Source organism: Phyllostomus hastatus, unplaced genomic scaffold, assembly GCF_019186645.2.
Source record: "Phyllostomus hastatus isolate PE091 unplaced genomic scaffold, TTU_PhHast_1.1 phas_contig_210, whole genome shotgun sequence".
Taxonomy (NCBI): Eukaryota; Metazoa; Chordata; class Mammalia; order Chiroptera; family Phyllostomidae; genus Phyllostomus; species Phyllostomus hastatus.
Window position 1 is genome coordinate 2,955,695 of NW_025333737.1, and position 22,977 is coordinate 2,978,671.

The 22,977-nt window shown below is 37.1% G+C and overlaps 1 protein-coding gene and 1 non-coding gene across 5 annotated transcripts in view; both read left to right on the forward strand.

The window, feature by feature from the left end:
• The window catches only part of SSH2 (slingshot protein phosphatase 2), a 249,703-nt gene that overhangs the window by 179,348 nt on the left and 47,378 nt on the right, over positions 1-22,977 (forward strand). For all 4 annotated transcript variants that reach the window (XM_045837587.1, XM_045837588.1, XM_045837590.1 and 1 more), the window contains 3 exons: positions 3,794-3,897; positions 11,152-11,216; positions 19,940-20,061. In XM_045837587.1, the coding sequence (XP_045693543.1) occupies positions 3,794-3,897; positions 11,152-11,216; positions 19,940-20,061 (291 nt within the window). The remainder of the gene's footprint in view (positions 1-3,793; positions 3,898-11,151; positions 11,217-19,939; positions 20,062-22,977) is intronic.
• On the forward strand, positions 14,595-14,672 carry LOC123817797. Its single transcript, XR_006785511.1, has one exon. It is a non-coding gene; the product is annotated as a small nucleolar RNA U2-19 (small nucleolar RNA).

Sequence of the window (22,977 nt, forward strand, 5' to 3'; positions counted from 1 at the left end):
TTCTCCTCTCTAAAAATAAGTAAAGTCTTTTTTCAAAAAAAAAACTGTTTTAAAAAAAGAAAGAAAAGTTGCAAAAGTTTTTACCTACCTTTCTAAATTTTTAATTAGAGACCAACTCTATATGTCAGTTGAACTTTCAGGCAGCTATTTCAGAAAGATTAATATTTATATAAATTAGTCTCTTGCTGTTCTAGCAAGATACACTAAGCTTTTACCTTACATTGAAGTACATGTGGTTAAATTTGCATATAGTTTTCTTCATATGCAAATAAACCATTTAATTTGAAAGTTGAATTTGATTCACCTAAACTCTGGTAGTTGCAAATTTTATTTTTTAATTCCATGGCACTGTGCTGCCATTGCATCTTTGATAGCATGTTTAGAGCTTTAACTTTTTTCCCATGATGATAGGGGATTTTTGCAACCAGCCACACTTTCATTTCTTGTGACCAACAATGTATGCCACTTCTGTGATACCTGGGGAGTCATTGCCTAGGGCCACCAAATAAAGAAGATTAGTTGTACCATCTGGAATATGTCTGCCATGATCCTGCGAGCCCATACTCAGTACCTGTACCTAGCTGGATCTGCTGTGCACTTTGTTCTATCAGAAGTTTATTGAGATTTGTGTAAATAGAAAGGCATCTTTTTCCTTATACCATACACGAGTTTGATTTCTGGTCTTTCTTTTATAATCAGGAATTTTCCAGGTATCTTTGAGTTAAGCAAGGCCTTTGTCCCCCCACCCAACCATCCCCTTGTGAAAGCACTACATACATTTTAAAGAATACACTTAGATATGCTTTAAAACAAAGCAACAAATGTATCTAAGAACAGTATTACAGAACTCCCCAAACCAGGAAGTTAGTTCTTAAATTAGTGTTTGTCAAAAAGAAACTACCTCTGTCTCACAAAACAAATGACTGAAGTGTGCTTGGTTGTTTTAAGCTCACAACAAATATACTTTTGTAGATGTAGAGACTACTTTGTTTACGGGGAACCAAAGTTTCCCACAGCTGTAACTTTGCTTGAAGATACGTAGACTATTTAATCTTTATTTTTAAAATATTTTCATTTAGTAAAGCAGGTAGTTGCTGTGTTGGCAGAAGTGTGAATTTCATTTCCTGTCTGTGGTGTACCCCACTCATCCTGTCACTCAGACATTTTGTTTTAGGTTGTTCCCGTAATATGAGTGAAACAGAGTGACCCGCAGCAGGATGACATGTGCATACCACGAATGTAACAAGAGACAAGACTTGTGCAACAGACCACAAGAGCGCAATGCTTTATTTAAAGATGAAAACAAAACAAAATAAAGGCAGCCCCTCCCAGCCGCCATGCAAATTTTAAAGTGGTGGCTGTGGATTCATGCTTGTTTTTAGAAGACATGTTCCAATGTATTTGGCAAGTCACATCAAATGTTTATCAGCTTCATGCCACTTGATTAAAGTATAAAATTGAGGGAACAACTGACAACTTTATATAGAGGTGATTTAATTTCATTTGCCAATTAATTTATTATCAAACACTTGTATTTGATAGTCCATTAATCTGCCATATGAGTTCTATAGCAATTATTTTTACATGTGAAATTACAGAATTTCTATTGTTTTAAATTACAATTCCTGCTGCAGCGATGAGACAGATATAAAAGTCTGCAAGAAACCATGGGATGAATGAATTCATCCATCAAATACCTACTGAGCACCTGTTTCCAGTGTTGAGGATGGATACAGTGCTGACCAAACTAAAATTCTTGCTCTTCATGTATCTTATATTCTATTATAGGGAGATAACAACAATCAATTATACAAGTGAATAAATATAATTTCAGTGTATGATAAATATCCTGAAGGAAACAAAACAACAGGCTAAAGTATGATTTGGGTGGCAGGGGGACAAAGATGATACTGGAGCTATGACTTTGTGACAGGCCAGGAAAAACATGTCCCAAGTCGAAAACAAAAAGCACAAAGGCCCTAAGAAGGGTCCTGAAATACAAAAAGAAAAAAACAAAAAAAAAAAACAGAAGGCATTGCGTAAACAAAAGGGGAGATGAAACAAGATCAGAGAAGGAACTTATTGGATGTTACAGGACCTAGAAGTCCAAGCTAAAGACTTCAGCTTTCATTTATGTACAAAGGGAAGCCATTGGAGGGTTTTAAGCAGGGAAGTAACATTGTATGATATACTTCTGTAAATTTAAAATACGTAAATATACATACAGGTCTATGTATTTTAAGTCATTCTGGTTGCTCTTGGCTAAGTGATAGTAGCATTGCAGAACTGGTTGCAGCCAGACCAGTAAAGAGGCTTTACGTTGATACAGTGTCTGGGATTAGTTTCACTTCAGGGACAAGGAGAAGGATATAAAAGAAACAAGGTAGGCCATGCATTAAAGCTGAAATGTATGAGCAGGGGTTTGTTATATTATTCCATCTACTTTTGCATATGGATGACATTTTCTGTAATAAAGCTTTTAAAAAAATCTTTTTTACAGTGGTCTAAGTAAAAAATGATGGTGCCGTGGACCATTCATTGTAAGAGTGGTAATGGAGTGAAGTGGGCAGATTCAACATTTATTTAAAAGTAATGCTCATCGGTTTTTCTGATGGATTACATATATATATATTGTTGTAGTATAAGAGAGAAATCAATGATGACTCACATATTTGACCCAAGCAACTTAAATGGATAAGGGTAGGGATCGGGTTCGCAGGGGACTCAGGAGATTAGCTTGGCAATGTAAGTTTGAGATGCCAATTAGTTTTCCTAGTGGAAATGTTGAGTAGGCAGTTTAATTTACAGTACATTAGCTAACCCTGAATAGCATACATACTTAACAGCATACTTGGAACCCTCCATTATGTGTTTCAAAACTTTGCCGTTACTGATTTCAAAGTTCAATCCCTTTTCAGATTCTGTGGGTAACATTGAAAGGCTTGGTCTGTTGATATGAAATAATTTAGATATGTTTTCTGTTTGCTGGGGATATCCACTAGCAATTGTATTTTGAACAGCCTCTATTCTGAGGAGTGGAAAAATTCCCCACTTCCGTTGAACTGTCATTCACATGAAGGACGAAGTTAACATGCAGGGCAAATTCCATGGGTTAAATACACTTCCCATGCACTACTTTTCAATGCGTGTGGGAATGCAAGTTGGTGAAAGTAAAATTTTGAGTAACACTGTAGTGTGGTGTGTATTTTAAATGTATTTTTTTGGTAAACTTTGGATCTATTATTAGTAACTAAGTATTGTAACATTCACATCTGATCTATTAATAATAACTGATATTGGTCATCAAATCTAAAAATAGTAACTAATATTTACTAAAGGCACCATTCTAAGAAGCTATATTCTTATTGACTCCTCACAACAACTCATTTTATTATCCCTATTTTATGCATAAGGGAATTTAGGCCAAAAAATTTTCACTCAGGCAAGAAGTAGCAGAGCCAGGATTCAAACCCTGGCAGTCTGGTTCCAGAACCTTTACCGTTTGTTTGTTTGTTTGTTTGTTTGTTTGTTTGTTTGTTTGCAGAATCTTCACTCTTAACTTCTACCATCTAATGCATATAAGAATATATTAAGTTTTGTTTCATAAAAATGGTCTATAGTAGACAGGACTATGTGAGTAACCACAGTCTCTTTTGACTTTATTTTTACTTCATCACATGAATTTGGGACTTTGGAAGGGGTAAGAGAGAGTAATCCCAAAGTGAGTTTCCATACTTAGTCCTTAATTTCCTTTCTTAAATAATTTATTTTCTTTTGACTTTTTTATTTGTAGCATCAGCGAGAGCTTTCTGACTGTCAAAGGTGCTGCCCTTTTTCTGCCACGGGGAAATGGCTCATCCACACCAAGAATCAGCCACAGACGCAACAAGCATGCAGGTAAAGCTCAACAGAATCCATTTCTTTCTTGGTTTCGTTGATTCTTTTGTTCCAAAAGCCTGGCTTCTTATCGCCCTTTCTCCAACAGGTCTGTAATAGTGAAAGCAAGCATTGTACTGTGCTAGAATTACTTTTCTTTTACTCCCAGACCATTTTTCTGGTGCAGAATGCCTTATATATCTAGTAGGTGTTTGATAAGCATTTGTTGGGAAAATAAGGTATAAAAATACTCTAATAAAGTTTTATGTGCATCCGGGCTGGTATGGCTCAGGGGATTGATAGAACCTGTGAACCAAAGGGTCGCCAGTTTGGTTCCCAGTCAGGGCACATGTGTTGCAAGCCAGATCCCCAGCAGGGGATACATGAGAAACAACCGCACATTGATATATCTCTCCCTCTCTTTCTCCCTCCCTTCCCCTCCCTCTAAAAATAAATAAATAAAATATTTTTTAAAAGTCTTATGTGACTTCTCAACTAAGGTTTTGATAGCTAAAAGATATTCAGATGTTTCCTCAGATCCTAAGCAAAATCATTTCAATTAACAAAAGGTTACATTTCTTTTTCCTGTCTGCTCTCTAGTGATGTTATAAGGAAAATTATATGATAGATAGATAGATAGATAGATAGAATAGATATTAAGATAAAATAAACTCAGTGCCACTGTTGTGATAACAAGAGAGTAATTATATCACATTTTGAAATACCAGTTCTTAAGTGCTAGTGGATTTCTTACACTAAAGTGCTAGTGTACTGTTTACACTAAAAAGACTAGAAATTTAACTCAGAGGGTTTTTATAGAAACAAGAAGTCATCAAATAAAGTTCACCTAGAAATGAATGTAAGACACTGATTTTGAATAGCCTGATAATATTCTGCATTCTATTCTAATGTGAGGGTTTGTCACCCACACATCCAAGCAATTCTTAGATTTCAGGTGTGTGTCCTATAATTCAGCTGAGTTCTGACACTTTCTACACTAGAAATACTGTCAAATCCCACAGGTTAAGGGCTCAGCTGTCCAAGACTCCCCGAGCCATACTTCAGATGTCAATCATAAGTCCAGGTTGTCTGGATTGGAGTTTCTAGTGACTGCCTCCTTGGGTTCAATTAATTTGCTAGAGAAGCTCATATAACTCACAGAAACTATTTATGAAAGAATATAATTCAGGAATAGCCAGATGGAAGCGGTTCATGGGCAAGGTATATGAAAGGGGATACAAAGCTTCTAAACTCTCTCTAAATGTGCCACTCACCCCAAATCTCCATGTGTTCCCCAACCTGGAAGCTCTCTAAACCCAATCCTTTGGATTTTTATGGAGGCTTTATTGCACAAGCATGATTGATTGAATTATTGACCATTAGTGATCTTGTCAACCTCCTGCCACTCTCCTTTCCCTGTCCCCTGGCGACCAGCTTCCATCCGTAGGTACTTTAGGAAAGTCATGTTATAGCATAAGAAAAGAAGGACTTCTAGTCAAGATGGAGGCGTAGGCAGACATGCTTGGCCTCCTCACACAACCACAGAAAGAATAACAACTAGACCTCAAAACAAATAACACCCAGAACTGTCAGAAAATGGAGCTGTATGGAAGTCTGACAACTGAGGATTTAAAGAAGCCACATTCATCCAGATGGGTAGGAGGGGAAGAGAAGCAGTACAGCAGCAGTGAAACAGATGGTCCTACATTCACATATGGTGGATAAAAATCAGGAGGGTTACCTTGGGACTGAGTGACCCCAGGCCCAGGCCAGACCACACAGCCCAGGGTTCCAGTGCTGGGAAGATAGATTCCTATAACTTCTGCTGGCTGTAAAGTCAAAGGACCTGTGCCTAATACACAGAAACAAATACAGGAATGCTGCCAAACTGAGGAGACAAAGAAATATGGCCCAGGTGAAAGAATAGAACAAAACCCCCCAAAAAGAACTAAACGAAATGTAGATAACCAACCTATCAGATGGAGAGATCAAAACACGGTGATCAGGATGCTCAAAGAACTCATTGAGTGCGGCAACAACGTAAGAGAAGAAATGAAGTTTACACTAAGTGAAATAAAGAAAAATCTACGGGGAACCATCACTGGAGGGGAGGAAGCTGGGATTCAAATCCAATGTGTAACATAAGGAAGAAATAAGCATTCAGCTAGAACAGCAAGAAGAAAAAAGAATTTTAAAAAAACTCGGGTGGTATAAGGACCCTCTGAGAAATCTCCAAACATACCAACATCCCAATCACAGGAGTGCCAAAAGGGGACGAGGAAGAGCAAGGAATGGAAAACTTATTTGAAAAAATAATGAAAGAAAACATCCCTAATTCAGCAAAGGGAATAGACATAGAAGTCTAAGAAGCACAGAGAGTCCCAAACAAGTTGGACCCAAAGAGGACCACACCAAGACACATCATAATTAAAATGCCAAAGGTTAAAGGTAAAGAGAGAATCTTAAAAGCAGCAAAAAAAATAGGAGACAGTTACCTACAAAGGAATTCCCATATGACTGTCAGCTGATTTCTCAAAAAAACTTTTCAGGCAAGAAGGGACTGGCAAGAAGTATTCAAAGTGATGAAAAACAAGGACCTGCAACCTAGATTACTCTATCCAGCAAAGCTATCATTTAGAATGGAAGGGCAGATAAAGTGCTTCCCAGACAAGGTAAAGCTAAAGGAGTTCATCATCACCAAGCCATTATTACATGAAAATTAAAGGGACTTTTTTAAGAAAAAGAAGAAGATCAAAACTATGAACATTAAAATAACAAATTCACAACTATCAACAACCAAATCTGAAAAAGAAAACAAACTAAGCAAATAGCCAAAACAGGAACAGAATCATAGAACTGGAGGTCACAGGGAAGGTTATCAGCTGGGAAAGGGAAGGGGGGAGAATGGGGGAAGAGGTTCAAGGATTAAGAAATATAATTGGTAGGTACAAAATAGACAGAGGGATGTTAAGAATAGTATAGAAAAATGGAGAATCCAAAGAACTTACATGCACAACCCATGGATGTGAATTAAGTGGGGGTATTGCTGGAGGGAAGAGGATACTGGGCAGAGGGGGGCAAAGGAGGAAAATTGGGACATCTGTAATAACATAATCAATAAAATATATTTTAAAAATAAATTAAATTAAAAAAACATAACAAAGGATATCATTATTCTCCTCAACTTAAGAAATTACAAAGGTTTTTGGAACTCTGTGCCAAGAATAGGAAGAAGACTAAATATGTATTTCTTATAAGTTACAATATCACACCTGCTAATAGTAGTATATACATTGATATTTCTATATGTTGGATTTCTCTAAAGACAGGTGCAATTGACTGATAAAGGTAAGAAAGAATCAGAGAAAGTGTGTCTAGGGAAAGTGGTCTCTAGGTCTAGGAAGATAATTAGCCTATGCCTGTCTTCTAACAAGTCTTGTTTGTGTCATTTGGAGGTGGGGAGGGGAATAAAAGTCAACCTGAGGACAATAATTGAAGAAATCCTTATCAGTGCTATACAGAGAATGGTTGCTTATTGTTATAAATGTGCCACTTTAATGTGTTACCTCCAGGAGTAGAATAAACTGGAATTACTAGGAAAAGAACAAAGACTACAAACCTTGAGTGTGTAGGTCAGAGATGAAAGCCAGAAATACTGTATCCCATTGAGCCAATAGTGTTTAGCTCCAGTCCAGATAATCTGAGCTATTTTAGTAGCTGTCCTACTTTTTATCTGGAACTTCATCTAGTTACAAATGTAGCAGCTCAAAATTTTAATTCATCTCATTGGACAGTATTATCCTTCTACCACAATTCTCCAGCATGGAAAATTTTTAAAAGAGTAAGGGAGTAGGGAACTCTTTTGAAAAATTAGCTGTAGACTTAACTTTCTAAAACATTCCTCTTCAATGCCCACCACCAGAGGGGAGGGGCACTTCCCCCTAAAACTTGAATGCACAGAGGAAGTAGACCAGCTAAGCTTTGTATTTCTGTTTGATGTGGATATTTATTACTTACAGTAAAAAGAAGACAAATTATTGGTTTAAGTCCAGCTTGTCTGACTAAAATGTTAGGCAGATTGCTCTGTGGCATGTAATAGGAAATGGAGTTGGTGGCTTTCAAAGCCCCTGGCCCTGGTTGGCCATTTTCTTTGGTCAGACTTCTGCACTGGACTGCCACCCAGGTTTCTACTTGACCTTGTTCACTTAGCTTTCCCAATACTAAAAAGAAAAGCAGATTTAACACAAACTGAATGGACTTGATTTGTAATTCAGCCCAGAACAAATGAGGCGGTGTGGGTATAAACGCAGCTTATAAACCCAGACCTTCATATGAGCTGTAGCTGCCTTGGCTGGGCTCTCAGTGACTGAAAGATGATGACAGAATTGAGAACAGATCAAAAGCTTACTATGTCTAATTGTACTTCCTTATGCATGTTTTTTGAACTAGTTAGAATTTCTTATCTGGGCTTCATTTAAAATATCAAGTGAGTTTTTGTAATCAAAAGTGATATGGGTGAATATGTCTGCTAACATTTTAAAGGGAAATAGCAAAAAGTCTTTAAAATCAAATTGAAATCTGAAACTTTGCTACTATCACAGAAATATTTGAAAAATCTAAGAGAACTTATGGTACCAGTATATTGCCTCACTCAGTCTCTGAAGAATGATTTCCCAGTAGAAAATACTCTATTTGGTCATGGTATTTCTTTTCAGAGCCAACAAACCTGAGCTTCCACATACCAGCTCACATGAGAAGCCTGTCTGTTGTAGTGGAGGGCTTAATGACTTTTGTCTGTCCTTCAGAGAAGGAGCTGGATCGTTGGCCCAGTAGTGCTTGAAGTGGGAACTTAAGGCTACTATTTGCCCCAAAATGGTTCTGCTACAGAAGTTCTCCATCATGAAAATCCTTTCCTCAGATTATTTGTTCTGATAGAACAGAAGGAAGCTTAATTTTTTTAAGATTTTATTTATTTATTTTTAGAGAAGGAAGGGAGGGAGATAGAGAGAGAGAGAGAGACATCAATGTGCGGTTGCTGGGGGTCATGGCCTGCAACCCAGGCATGTACCCTAACTGGGAATCGAACCTGCAACACTTTGGTTCACAGCCCGCGCTCAATCCAGTGAGCTACACCAGTGCTCACTGGTGTTAAGTTTCCAGTGAAACTTAATTTTTAAAAACCCTCAGCTGCTTGCTCTAGCAAGCTGGGTCAGTTAGTTGGAGCCTCATCTCATGCACCAAAAGGTGGCGGTGGCGGGTTCAATCTCTGGTTGGGGTGCGCAAGGGAGGCAGCCAATCAGTGTTTCTGTCTCACATCAATGTCTCTCCCCCTTTCTTCCTCTCTCTCCCTTCTTTCTCAAAAATTCAATAAATATATCATTGAGTGAGAATTAGGAAAAAAGTAAAACTTCAGCTGCTTAACTCAGTTGTAACTTAAACAATTCTAGTCTCTCTTCATTGTGTATACCTAATACTTTGTGTCCCCATGCTGTTTTTTTCCCATGCTGTTTTTTAACAGCTTTATTGAGATATAATTTACATACCATATAATTTACCCGTTTAAAGTATGCATTCAGTGAGTTATTTAGTAGTCACAGAATTTAGCATATTCACGGAAAGATGTGCAGCCATCACCACAATCTAATTTTAGAACATTTCTAACACCCTCGAGAAGAAACACAGTACCCATCAGCCATCCTTCCCTATGTCCCCTATCCTCTCTCCCCATCCTAAACAACCACTAACTCTACTTTCTCTCTCTATAGATTTGCCTATTCTGAGTTTTGTATGTAAATGGAACCATATAAACAATTTTTGAGACAGGCTTCTTTCACTTACCATGTTTTCAAGGGTCATCTATGTTATAGTACGTATCAGTACTTCATTCCTTTTTATGACCAAATAATATTCCAGTGTGTGACTGTACATACCACATTTTATTTATTCATCAATTGATAGAAATTTAAGTTGTTTTATTTGGGGGATATGATAAATAATGCCACTATGAACATTTGTGTACAAGTTTTTGTGTTCAACTATGTTTTCATTTTTCCTGGCCTTATAGCTATGAACTCACACTAGTTCTTGCACAAGAGACTTAAGTTGTGTCTCTGGATCTACAATGTAGTAGAATGGACATGGCCAAATATAATAACTCTCCTTTTTAATTTTACAAGTTGAAAGATTCTGCGATAATGGAATTGGTCAGAAGGTAGCAGTGAAATGGGGTGGGAGGGAGGCAAGACTATTTTTAAGAGAAGAAAGAGAAGAAAAGAAAGGCTTTCAGACTCGCTAACCCTTTAGACAAATACACCTTATTGCCAACCTACATATTTTTCTTCATGCCTTTCTCCACTTCTTGCACGTACTTGTATTTTATATTATAATTAACAGCTATGAAGTTACCTGGAGGGAAATTATGCATGTAGGTTCCAAGACCGATATGAGAATAGGTTACACAGGCATCCCTGATTAGGTGGATATATCAGTCACTTCAAACTGAAAAAAGGGCTGGGCCTGGGTGGGCAGGAAGGAAGGTTTTTCTTCTCTGATTGTATTCATTTATGATAGCACATTAATTATCTCCTATCTAAATCCTCAAATTTCCTAGTACAAAGTAGAGAATATGAGGAAATCTATAATAGTTTAATGCAAAGAAATTTCAACTTTGTTTTATAGAATATAAAAGAACAAGTGAGGATTCAAATAATGGTTGACCATTTTAAAACACCTCATATGTTCAGTAAAATATATATCCCTTGGGATCTTCTGTGTTTAATAAGTACTTTTATTTTAATATCAGCCACTAATGTGGAAATCATTTAAAACTGTTGACATTATTCTAGAGGGAATCTAAAAATCTTCTTAGGTTAAGTGCAACTGAAGGCTGCAGTTACAGAAAGAGGAAAAGCAAGGTTCCTCCTTTGGTACTTTCTGTGGGCCTGAAAGCACAGCAGGTGCTGCCTCTGCCCAACAAATCTCACCGCCTTGGCATAACACTGAGATTGGTTTCAAGTGTCCTTTCCATAGTACAAGCACAAAGCAAATGTTACTGCTATAGTATAGACTAAAAATGAGTGTTAGGGTATTCCCTTATATGTTCTGTCTTTCCATTTAAAAAGAAGTCAGTAATCATATCAAGACCATTTCTGTGTCTAATTAGAGTCTTTCAATGAACCAAAACTTACTTTTATAGAAGACTTTCCATTAGAAAGAATCCTCTCTGTTGACATAACAATGGAGAATAACTGTTTTTTGTTTTATAAATTTCACCAGGTGATCTCCAGCAGCATCTCCAAGCAATGTTCATATTACTCCGCCCAGAAGACAACATCAGGCTGGTAAGTTGGTGGTATCCTTATAACTCTATCTTCCTCAAAAGACTGTAATACAATGAACTTTGTGCAGTCATTTATATGTCCCAACACAGTACCAGGAACTCTGTGGAAACATAAAAGAACAACGACATGGCCCTATTATCAAAGAGCTTAGAATGTAATTGAGGATATGAGCTAATGTGAAGTGATGTGAAATAACTTGATGGTTCAAGACTGTTGGTGAGCACCAGTTTGTAAGTTACTGACCATAACAGCAATTGAAGTTCAGAAAAGAGAAAACCTGGGGACTTTGACCTCTTTGAGGGAGGTTTATGTAAACGGTAGAACTTGATCTGGGTCTTGATTTAGATTGGCAGAAAGAAAGGAGACCATCATTCTAGAAGAGGCCTCACTGAAGCGAAAGCATACATAGGAAGGGACAAGATGAGAGTGAGAGGCCAAGGCTTTGTGCTGGTCTCAGTCGGGAGACCTGGGCTTTGGTTTTTCCTACTTACCTAATGTTGGACAAGTTACTTAGCCTGTCTGCTCCTGCTTTTTCATCTCCTTTCTACCTCTCACAGTGTAAAGAATCAAATGGACATGAAAGCATACTGAGTATAAAATGCTACCTAAATTTGGTGATTATTGTTTCCATAGAGAAAATAAGGTACTAGAAAATAAGGCAGGCAGAAAGGGACTTCATGCTCTAAACTAGAGGTCTCAAACTGGAAATTCATAGGCTAAAGATGTGTTTTGTTTATACCACAATGTTTTTTGGTTTTGTTTTGTTTTTCTTTGTTTGTTTGGGTTTTTTTTAATCTCAGCCAGAAAATTAAAGTTGAGTGATTTCACATAAAAATCCAGACTTGGTGCTTTTCTTCAAAAATCAAAAGTTCTGCCAACACTGGGACCTTGTTTTCACATGCCAAACTTGGCTAGTCTTGGTGGATGGGAGAGTATTGGTGTGGCCCAGCTTCATAATTTACCATCATCTCCCCATATCCTGTTGTCTCCTGGACACTAAAGCCAGGTGTCACCATTTGTCATCATTCCTTCACCCTTGTTTTTCTCACAGTAGAATATCTAATAAAAATAGGAAAATAAAAATGTGATGAGTATGTTTCTTTGTGGAAAGTGAAAGGTGTTTCTACACACTCAGTATTCACGTGGCCTACTTCACTCATTTTTATTCCCTATCAGGGACGTCCAACCCACAGCCCATGGGCCACACGCGGCCCAGGATGGCTATATGCAGCCCAACACAAAATCGCAAATTTACTTAAAACATTTTGAAATTGTTTTGTTTTTGTTAGTGTTTGTGTATTTATGTGCGGCCCAAGGTAACTCTTCTTCCAGTATGACCCAGAGACATGAAAAGGTTGGATACCCCTGCATCTGAACTTCTAGATTAATACCTAGAATTAGTACCTCTACCCCTTCAGTAAGCAGTGGAGAAGCATTACAGGATTCTGAGCCATGGAATTACTGGGACAGCTATAGTATTTAAGAATAATTCCTCAGAAGCTAATACAGAATAGAGAGGAGGAGGCAGCCATCTTAAATGAGGGAGGCCTGCTCTGGGTAGTTATTGCAGTAATCCAGTTGTGTGGTGATGAACCCTTCTAGGTTATGGGGGTAACTTGGAAATTGGGTTTTCATAGACACATTAAATTCAAGTACTTGATCCCTGCATTTTCTCTGAGAAGAGAAATAATGACTAAATATAAAAATGACTAGAAGGTTTATTTTATATCAGGCTTCTGGTAATTACTGATTCTTAATTCACTTAGTTATTTTTTGGTTAAATTCTGTCATTTTTTTCCTTCCTATTTCTACCTCTGTCACTTTGACATTGCCACTAAGCAACTTACTTTGAAATTTAAAGGAATTGTAATTTAAAAATCCTTTCATAAATTATTTTATATTCTAACCTTAAAGTAGCATTATGCACATAAATAAATCTTATCTATATTTCTTGACATATTCCTGTCATAAGCACTTCTTTATAAATGAACAAAGTGAAGTGTGGTTCTTACCGCATTAATATCTCAAAATAGTGATAGTCCAGCTTTCATGTACATCAGAATCACCTGCACAGCATTATTAAGCTGTTTGATTTGGGGAGGCAGAGGCAGTGATAATTTGTGTTTTTAACATGTTTCCAAGTGATGCTGTTGTTGCTGGTCCAGGAGTCACACTTGAAAACACCTCCTGTAACATGCATAATAATGGTTCCTTGTACATGCTATATGTCCAACAGATATTTGTTGATAGTTTCTAAAAATTGCATGGTTTACTAGAGCTGAAGCTGATGTCTATCACTCACTCACTTTATCTTTTTCTCACTGATAACCTGTGGAGTTTGAATTGCACCTCTAAATGTTAAAATAATTTTAACCACAACAGACATGGGAGAGTGTTATGGAAGCAATTAGGAAGGTAAAATTGGCAATTAATTTTTTCTTTCCCTGCTAAAATATACAGCTTCAGCTACTTTACATTTATAAAATAGAAATTCAGAAAATGTAACTGATGCCTCTAAATTCAGAGCTCAAATGACAAGCCATTTTACAGTTGTTTGAATTGTTACAAACACATAGTTATTATGTTTCGGATTATTATGTGAGTCATCTTCAAGAAAATGAGTGAATACATTGTGTGCTTTGGACAAATTAGCACTTTTCTAACTGAAAGGAGCATTTGTAGACTCAAAGCAAAGCCTTTTGTTTTGAGTTAAATTTGGAATCCTAAAACTCTCATTCTGGGGCTTGTGCATAAGGTTAAAAGTTTGATAGTCAACTGAAAGTCCTGCCTTTAATTTTTTTAATAACTCAACAAGTAGAGTTACCAAATCCCACATTTTGCTTCAGCATTAAAAATAGGACTAAATCATTTTTTTCTCAAGAACCCTGCATTCAAAATAGTCTCAAGCATTAACTTTAGTACTTAGAAAAACAATAGCTGGTATAATGAAGACAGTGGTTTTGTAGTACTCTCGCACATTATCAAAGACCCATTTATTTAATAAAAAATAGACTGGGAGTTTAAGGACTTTCCTGACCTTTGAAGTAACATCAACTAATGTTCTTAACTAGAACTGAGGTGCTAATAAGGTATGAGGAAGTGTTTTTGAATACCTTACCAGAGAGTTTAAGAAAATGAAATTTTTTTATAATATATTAATTTTTTCCCAAACAGAAAATGGGTTTCTTTTTTTTTAAGTATACAATGTTTTTCTTTAATCAGACGATATAGAAAGACATAAAGAACAAAGTGAAAATCACTTTGTGTCCTGCACTCTGAAAAAACACCCTTAGCTAGTGGGATAAGTAGTCTTCTAGTTGCGCATGTGTGTAAGCAAACATATGCATCAGGTTCTCTGAGATCCACTCTTACTGACATCAACAGGGATGAAAATAACTGAATCTGAGCATCAGAATCTTCTCATCTACCTAAAGCATGATCTCAGTAGTTCTGAGAAGTGAAAGTGTAAAGTAATTTAAAGCAATAAGGGCTTTATATCTGAGGGAAGGTGTTTATAAAGGTGACAGTGGATAACTGAGGACTTATCAATGGATGAACGAGATTGGGGAGGGGATGTATAAAAAAAGGCTAAGTACTGAGCAAAAATATCTGTCAGAAAGTGATTTTTTTTTACACAAGAATGAGATTAAAATATGAGTGCTGTTTAATAATATTTCTTCACACTTAATCATGGATATTTTTCCATATCAGTAAATGAAACTTTTTTAATGGCTACACAGAATATGTCAGGGTTTTTTATTCAAGAATTTCATAAAGATAAAATAAAAAAGATAAAATCCAGAGGTTCCCTCAAGCTTTTTTTTTTTGAAGATAGTGTTTTTAGTTTATTTATGTCACATAAAGTCTCTTTTAATTTTTGATTATTGACATTGCTTTGTTCTTTTGGCTGGAATATAATATTTACCTATTTTTGAAACCTTTCTCTGATGGATTGGGTGCGCTGCCTGTCTAGACATTGGGACTTTATGCTGTGGCTTCCCTGTGGATAAACACTGCATGCAGGCACATGACGTTAGGCTCTTGGTGGAAAAAAATTAAAGGCAAAGCTACAGTGTGAGCTCAGAGAGGAATGTTTCCTGATGTTGGGTGATGCTGAGGAGAGAAGTCATTGGACCAGATGGTATTTGTGAACTCTTATGATCAGACGCATTTAAATTAGTTACTGAGGGAAGCTTTAACATCACTTTTTGGCAGATATTTTAAATTTTGGAAGCAGCTGGGTTCTTATCTCAGAAATAAAGCAAAGGCAGGAGGTGACTTCTCAGACCTACCTCAGTCCTAGGATTCGTGGATCCAGTTCACCCGAAACTTTTAAGAGAGTTTCAAGTTTAGGCAGTAAAAGGACTTTCTTGGATTAAGTTCCTGAGTTGCTATTGCTGCCAAGTTTTAAAATCTAAAATATTGTTTTATATGGACAATTAAAGTAAACTGCAGTATCTTTTTTCAATGAGAACTTCAGTTAAATGCATCTGAAATCATCTTATTCTAGTCACTTATTCTATGTAAGTTCTGGAGACTAGAAACATTGAAATTGCTGCCAATTCTAATATTAGGGTATTATGTATTACAAACTATCACTTTAAATTACATTTCGCTGACTGGCTTGATGAATTAAATTAGGTTATTAGATTTTGTTAAGCTCCCCATCAGAGGAATGTGAAATGAACCTCAAAATTCAGAATGAGTATTTGGTTTTTCTTTATGCTGTGGTCCTTAAAATTTTAATTCCTTAACCTAGAATCTTGATGCTTAAAAGGACTTTTGGAGCTTGAGGTCAATCGCCTGGCATTGCAGAATTTTTTTGTAAAAACAATTCATTCTTTAATTACAATGTATGAGTCAAACTAACGTTATATCTCCTGACCCTCTGACTAAATAAAGTTCCACTTCCCTGTTGGGAAGAATTTAGTAATTACTATAGGTACTATCTAGAGGTCCATGATCAAATCTCAAACCTCTAAGTGCTATTCTTTCATTTAAGAAGCTTAAAATTCATTGAATCTAAGATGTCTGATTACTTGAACCTAAGTCAGTATGAGATAACTGGGACCTTTCCCATTAGATTTGGGATGTTCTGTTGAGATTAAATTAATCAAGGGAGAGCCAAATTTTTGAAATGCTTATATTATAGATAGATAGATAGATAGATAGATAGATAGATAGATAGACAGACAGATTAAATACACACACCACTCTTTTTAAAAGGCGACAACTAATGTTTGCATTGAATATTACAAAGAAACACTGATTGCCCACCTGCTAATTAACCTAATAACTTGCATGACAGTTAAGGTAGTTCTTATGGAGGTCATTTTCTTTCCTTTTATCAGCTTCAGTTAACCAATCAGTCGCCACTAGTTGGTGTAGAAGCTGTGGATAAATTACAGAACTACAGTTCAGTTGTTCCCATGCCATTTGTATTTGAGCCTTGCCAGAAATTCTCAGAGCCTTTACAGAGGATAAAAGAACCTCTAACATATTCAGGAAACTGAATAGTTGGCTCAAAATTTGCCAAGGCAAGCCCAAGTTTAGATACATAATAATATCTAAGATCTTGTTTATGAGAAATTCTGGTTTACCTGCACTGGGTTTCTGGTCAGTCTAATATTTCATGGAGCATTTCTGAAATGAGAGGGTCAGTGCTGCCTCCGCCTCCTGTGCATGGACTCCTATCCATAACTCTATGTATATAATGCTCACTTGGTCACAGCCCACTACAGCTAGACCCTCGTCCACCTGAATATTAGTTCCTCTTAGTGAATTTAGGTGGAAATACTCTGTTACTTCATGGAACATAAAACCAGCAGTGCAACTTTCTACCTTGTGTGCTCAGAATCATTATGTGGACATGACATTCTTCTTGTATCATCTCTAATTAGAAATAAGCTTTAATGTAGCCACTTCTGCTGTTTTTGCTTCCCTGGCTTTTCCTAGGTGTATCAGAATAGAGACAGAAAGATAAGCATGGGTATCTTACCTCTGCCTTGATAAATGGATTATTTTAGCTATGTAACTATGTCTCTTTTCCTCTTTGCCTGGCCACTTTTAGAATAGTAATCACATTAGGGGAAGGGGATCCCAGGAAGGGCAGCACTAAAACAATTTCAAACAGTCCTGGCTGGTGTGACTCAGTGTATTGAGTGCCAACCTTCGAATCAAGGGGACTCTGGTTCGATTCTCAGTCAGGGCACATGCCTGAGTTGTGGGCCAGATCCCCAGTAGGGGGCGCTTGAGAGGTAACAACACATTGATGTTTCTCTCCCTCTCTTTCTCCTCTAAAAATAAATTAATTAAAAATTTTTTTAAAGAATTCCAAACAGAAATGTCTGTCAAATTTCTGACAAATATCTTGAACCAGTTGATGGGTTTGGAAATCTGTTTCTCTTCTGAGATAAGGAATGGTGGTGGGCGTTGTTTTATACAGAAGAAATTGCTCATAGTATACATTTTCCTGCCTTTTTGTTAATAGAGAAAAAGAAGAATGGACTAAACTATACACTCTGTGAAGGCAGGGACCATATTTCTCTTCCACTCTTGAATCCTCAGCACTTCTGCTCTGATTGTATACACAGTAAATGTATAGTAAATATTTGAACGAATGTTGAGTAGAAGCCATACTACTTTATGTTTGTTTGTTTGTTTGTTTGTTTGTTTCCTGGCTGGTGTGGCTCAGTTGGTTGGAATGTCATCCAGTAGACAAAACGGTCACATGTTCAATTCCCAGTCTGGGTCATGTACAAGAAGGCAGCCAATCCATGTTTCCCTCACATTGATGCTTCCCTTTCCCTTTCCCTCTCTCTACCCCTTACCCCCTTCCCTCCCTTTCTCTTTTTAAAAGCAATGAAAAAGTGTCCTCAGGTAAGGATTTTTTTTAGATTTCTTATTAAGAAAAGTCCCAAATATATAAAATACAAATATATCCTCATGAACCTATTACCTAGTACTTTTTTTTTTATAGTTGTGAAGAACCATCAACATTTTGCCAGATTTCCCATCTATCCCCTCTTTTTGTTGTTGTTGCTGTTGGAACATTTTTTAAACCACTTTACTGATGTATAATGAGATACAAAAAGTTGTGCATATTTGATATATACAACTTGATGAGTTGGGAGATAAATAAACACCCATGAAACCATCACCACAATCTATGCCATAAACATCCATTACCTCCAAAAGTTTCCTCTAAACCTGACCTGTGGTGATGATGCTGACAATGATGATGATTAGAACACTTAACATAAGATCTACCCACTAAGTAAAATTTTTTAAATAGGCTTTATTTTTTAGAGCAGTTTTAAGTTCACAGACGAATTAAGCAGAAGGTACAGCATGTCCTCAAATAATGTTTTATTCAACCTTTTGTTATAACATTGATGAGGTGCCATAGGAATATAACTCTTTTTTCTATCAATTAGCCTATGGCAAAATTGGTTTCATTATAGGTTCTTTTGCTTAAAGTTGCAGAACCTGTCAGTGTTAAGTGAGGGGTTACTGTACAGAGATTTCCTATATACTCTCTGTCCCCTCTCAGGTATTGTCTCCCTCATTATCTCCATCCCCCACCAGAATTACACATTTGTTACAATTGATAGACCTACACTAACACATTATCAACTCAAAGCCTATAGTTTACATTAGGGTCTACTCGTGATGTTGTACCTTGTATGGGTTTTAATAATAACATATATCCAGCTCTTCAGTACTAAACAGAGCAGTTCCACTGACCTAAAAATCCTCTGTGCTCCCTTAACCCCTGACAACTAATTTTACTGACTCTATAGTTTTGCTTTTCCAGAATGTGATATAGTTGGACTCATAGAGTATTTAGCCTCCTCAGATTGGCTTCTTTCACTTCATAATAATGCATTTAAGGTTCCTCCATGTCTTTTCATGACTTGATAGCTCATTTCTTTTTAGTACTGAATAATATTCTATTATCTAGATGTAATATAAGCTTCTGAAAAAGTTATTTCTTCAATTGTAATTGAAACTAAAGAAAATTTTGTAGAATATAATGTAAGAATTCAGTAGAGCAACTTCTCTTAGGTAATGTTTGCTTTGTATTATAATTGTTTATGGGACTTGAATCTGTGACTCCAGTGCTCCCATTCATACAGCCTCACAATCCCCTCTTTGATCTTTAGAACATGACCTGGTAATTGCTATTATAAAGACTGTGCTAATCACAAACATTAAGCATTTATTTACTGTATGCCAAGCACTGTGCTTTACATGCATGATTTTATATGAATTTACAACCCAAAGGAAATTCATTATTATATTTCCCTCCAATTATTTTAGAAACTTTTATAGGGTTTTTTTTTTAAGATTTTATTTATTTATTTTTAGAGACGGGGAGGGAGGGAAAAGAGAGGGAGAAAAACATTGATATAAGAGAGAAACATCAATCAGTTGCCTCTTGCACACCTCAAACTGGGGGGCTGGCCTGGCCCACAACTCAGGCATATGCCCCAACCAGGAATCAAACAGGTCAGCACCTGACCCACTGAGCCATACCAGTCAGGGCATACTTCTAAAGTTTTTACAGTTAATACATGAGCTGGGATTTGAATGTAGGTCTCCTAACTACTAGCTCCACTATCTCCCTGAATATGCTTTAAAATGCTGATGTGAAAAAGATTAAATGCTCTAAAACTGACCTTTTAATTTTCTTAATTTCTCTGTTGTCTGTTAACCTCCAGGCTGTAAGACTAGAAAGTACTTACCAGAATCGAACACGCTATATGGTAGTGGTTTCAACTAATGGTAGACAAGACACTGAAGAAAGCATCGTTCTGGGAATGGATTTCTCTTCTAATGACAGGTATGCTATCACAAAAGAAAGGATGAGAAGACTCCTTTTTAAGTAACCTATTCCAGTTGCCTTTTGAATTATGACAAAAACATCTGATACAGTTCTACTCTTAAAGCTAAATACCTAAATCTAGAGATCACAAAGATATCTTAGTCACACAATGTTCAGAGATAAAAATGTTTAATGAATATCCTTAGTAATGTGTTTCTGATATACACTATTTCTTACCTTCCTCTCATCTTTAGGTGGTGATGCTATAAAGGATATGGTTTAAACTTATATCTCCGGGAGGTGGGGGGTGGAAAAGCTGCCTGTTCTCTGCAGTTGACTTTATTTTAAGCAGTAATGATTCACTTTGATGATTCTAGGGTACATGCCCTTTATGATATTGCACCAGTGGGTCCTGGATTCAAAGAGAGCCCACTTTAACTCCAGTCTCTTGTATTTATCCATGGTCTTACACCTTGCTTTTATCAAATGTTTTGCTTCCCTTTTCTTTAAACTCAAAACAGAAACTTTTATAATCATATACCTTTGGCTTTAGTGGCGCTTTACGTCCTATGATTAAGGATATCAGACATCCCACAAAACCTGGCTTCATTTTGTCCCTCAAGTTTGTTGCTTTCCTTTTGTATTTTCCCACTTTTTGGGGGGAAACCTTGAGAAGACTTGGAATGTGGCTGCTAAGCAGATCTCTGCATTGTAGATAATAAGCCTCAGGAAATCCTGCCAGATGTCTCAAAGCACTGACTTCCTGGCTCAGCACTAGAATGGAACAGTGGAGTAGAGAGAGATCTAGGGGTGTGACCCAGGTCTGGGAGAATTTAGCCACAAAGAGGAGAGGAGACTGGGAGTGATTCTATTTGTCCTGGTGTGGGGTGGGGGTCACATTGTCACAAGAAAGTTTCCCAAGTTAGTGTTTACCTGATCTTGTGCACAACAGTCAACTTGAAAATGATTTGCAGGACCTGGCTGGCGTAGCTCAGTGGATTGAGCACGGGCTGTGAACCAAAGCATCACAGGTTCGATTCCCAGTCAGGGCACATGCCTGGGTTGCAGGCCATGGCCCCCAGCAACCACACATTGATGTTTCTCTCTCTCTCTCTCCCTCCCTTCCCTCTCTAAAAAAATAAATAAATAAAATCTTTTTTAAAATCTTAAGAAAATGATTTACAGGTTCACAAGGACCACAGGGCCAGAGCTGTTACCTCATATACCACTTACAGCTCTTAATTGTATGATCTGAAATTACACAAGCCTGTAAGCCACATTTAGGAAGCTGTTCCTCCCACATGGTTTTAACCTCTGGTGTATCTAAGCAACAAATCTTTCAGTAAATAAACATGTGTCCTGTAAGAATACCTACCTTGCTTACATTCATTAGTATTTTAAGACCTGTGATATCTCTAGGTCTGTACTGTCTGGTACGGTAGCCACTAAACTATATGTGACTAGTTAAATACATTAATATTAAATAAAATTAAAATTTCAGTCTTTAGTTACAACTAGCCACATTTCAAGTACCCCAGCTATATGTGGGGTACTAGACACATAATGTCTAGTATGTGGCTACCATACTAGACATTATGCTTATAGAACATTACCATCATTGCAGAAAGTTCAGCTGGATAGCACTGCTCTAGATCTTATTTCATTTGCTTCATTCATCCCAACTCCTTCTTTGGAACCCCCATAAAAAAGGAACTGGGGCAGCTTGGAAACTTCACTTGAGTCTTTCCCTAGAGAGAGAAGGCAACAACTTCAGATTCTTCTGACATAGAGAGTGAACAATCAGATGTCTAATCTTATCTCTCTTAATTTGTCTTAAACATTCCCAGAAATCATAAAGATTGCTTATTAATGTGGACGCCCAGTAATTTATCTTCAATGAACTGCGTCTATCGTTAGTAATAGTCCTACCTGAATTATACCTAGCAAAAAAAGCTTTAGTTTAACCCTGGCTGGCGTAGCTCAGTGGATTGAGCGTGGGCTGTGAACTCAAGGGTCGCAGGTTCGATTCCCAATCAGGGCACATGCCTGGGTTGCAGGCCAGGTCCCCAGTGGGCGCCACTCAAGAGGCAATCACACACTGAAGTTTCTCTCTGTTCCTCCCTTCCCCACTCTAAAAAAAAAAAATAAATTAAATATTTTTAGAAAAAGTTTTAGTTTATGGGGGACAAAATGTGATATGAAAAGCTATAAAAATTGGTTTTCATTCTGTTTGGTAAACTTGATATTATGAATTCCCATATATCAAAATGTAGGAATGGGTAGATATACTTTGCCTCCTCGCCCAACCAAAAGAAGAATAACAAATTTAAAAACAAAAAACAACCAGAACTACCAGAAAATCAAGTTGTATGGAAGTCTGACAACCAAGGAGTTAAAGAAGAAAAGAAGAAACATTCATCCAGACCAGTAGGAGGGGTCGAGACCAGCAGACAGAATGCATGACAAGGTGGTGGATGGCAGTCCCACGTTTGTATGTGGATAAACAAGGAGGAACAATGAGGAGCAAGACAGACCAGGAAACTCAGGATTCCAGCACAGGAAAAGAAAACCTCAAAACCTCTGGCTATAAAATCTGTGGGTGTTGAGGCAATGGCACAGTTCAAAACACTGGTAATCTGTATGCTCACAGAAATGGCTGAGTATGATGGTAAAATAGAGGAAGAAATGAAGGCTATGCAAAGTGAAATAGAGAATACAGGGAACCAACAGTGAAGGGAAGGAAACTGGGACTCAATGATTTTGACCATAAGGAAGAAATAAACATTCAACCAGAACAGAATGAAGAGACAAGAATTTTAAAAAATGAGGAGAGGCTTAGGAACCTCCAAGACAACTTCAAACATTCCAACATCCAAATCATAGGGGTGCCAGAAGGGGAAGGGCAAGAAATGGAAAACTTATTTGAAGAAATAA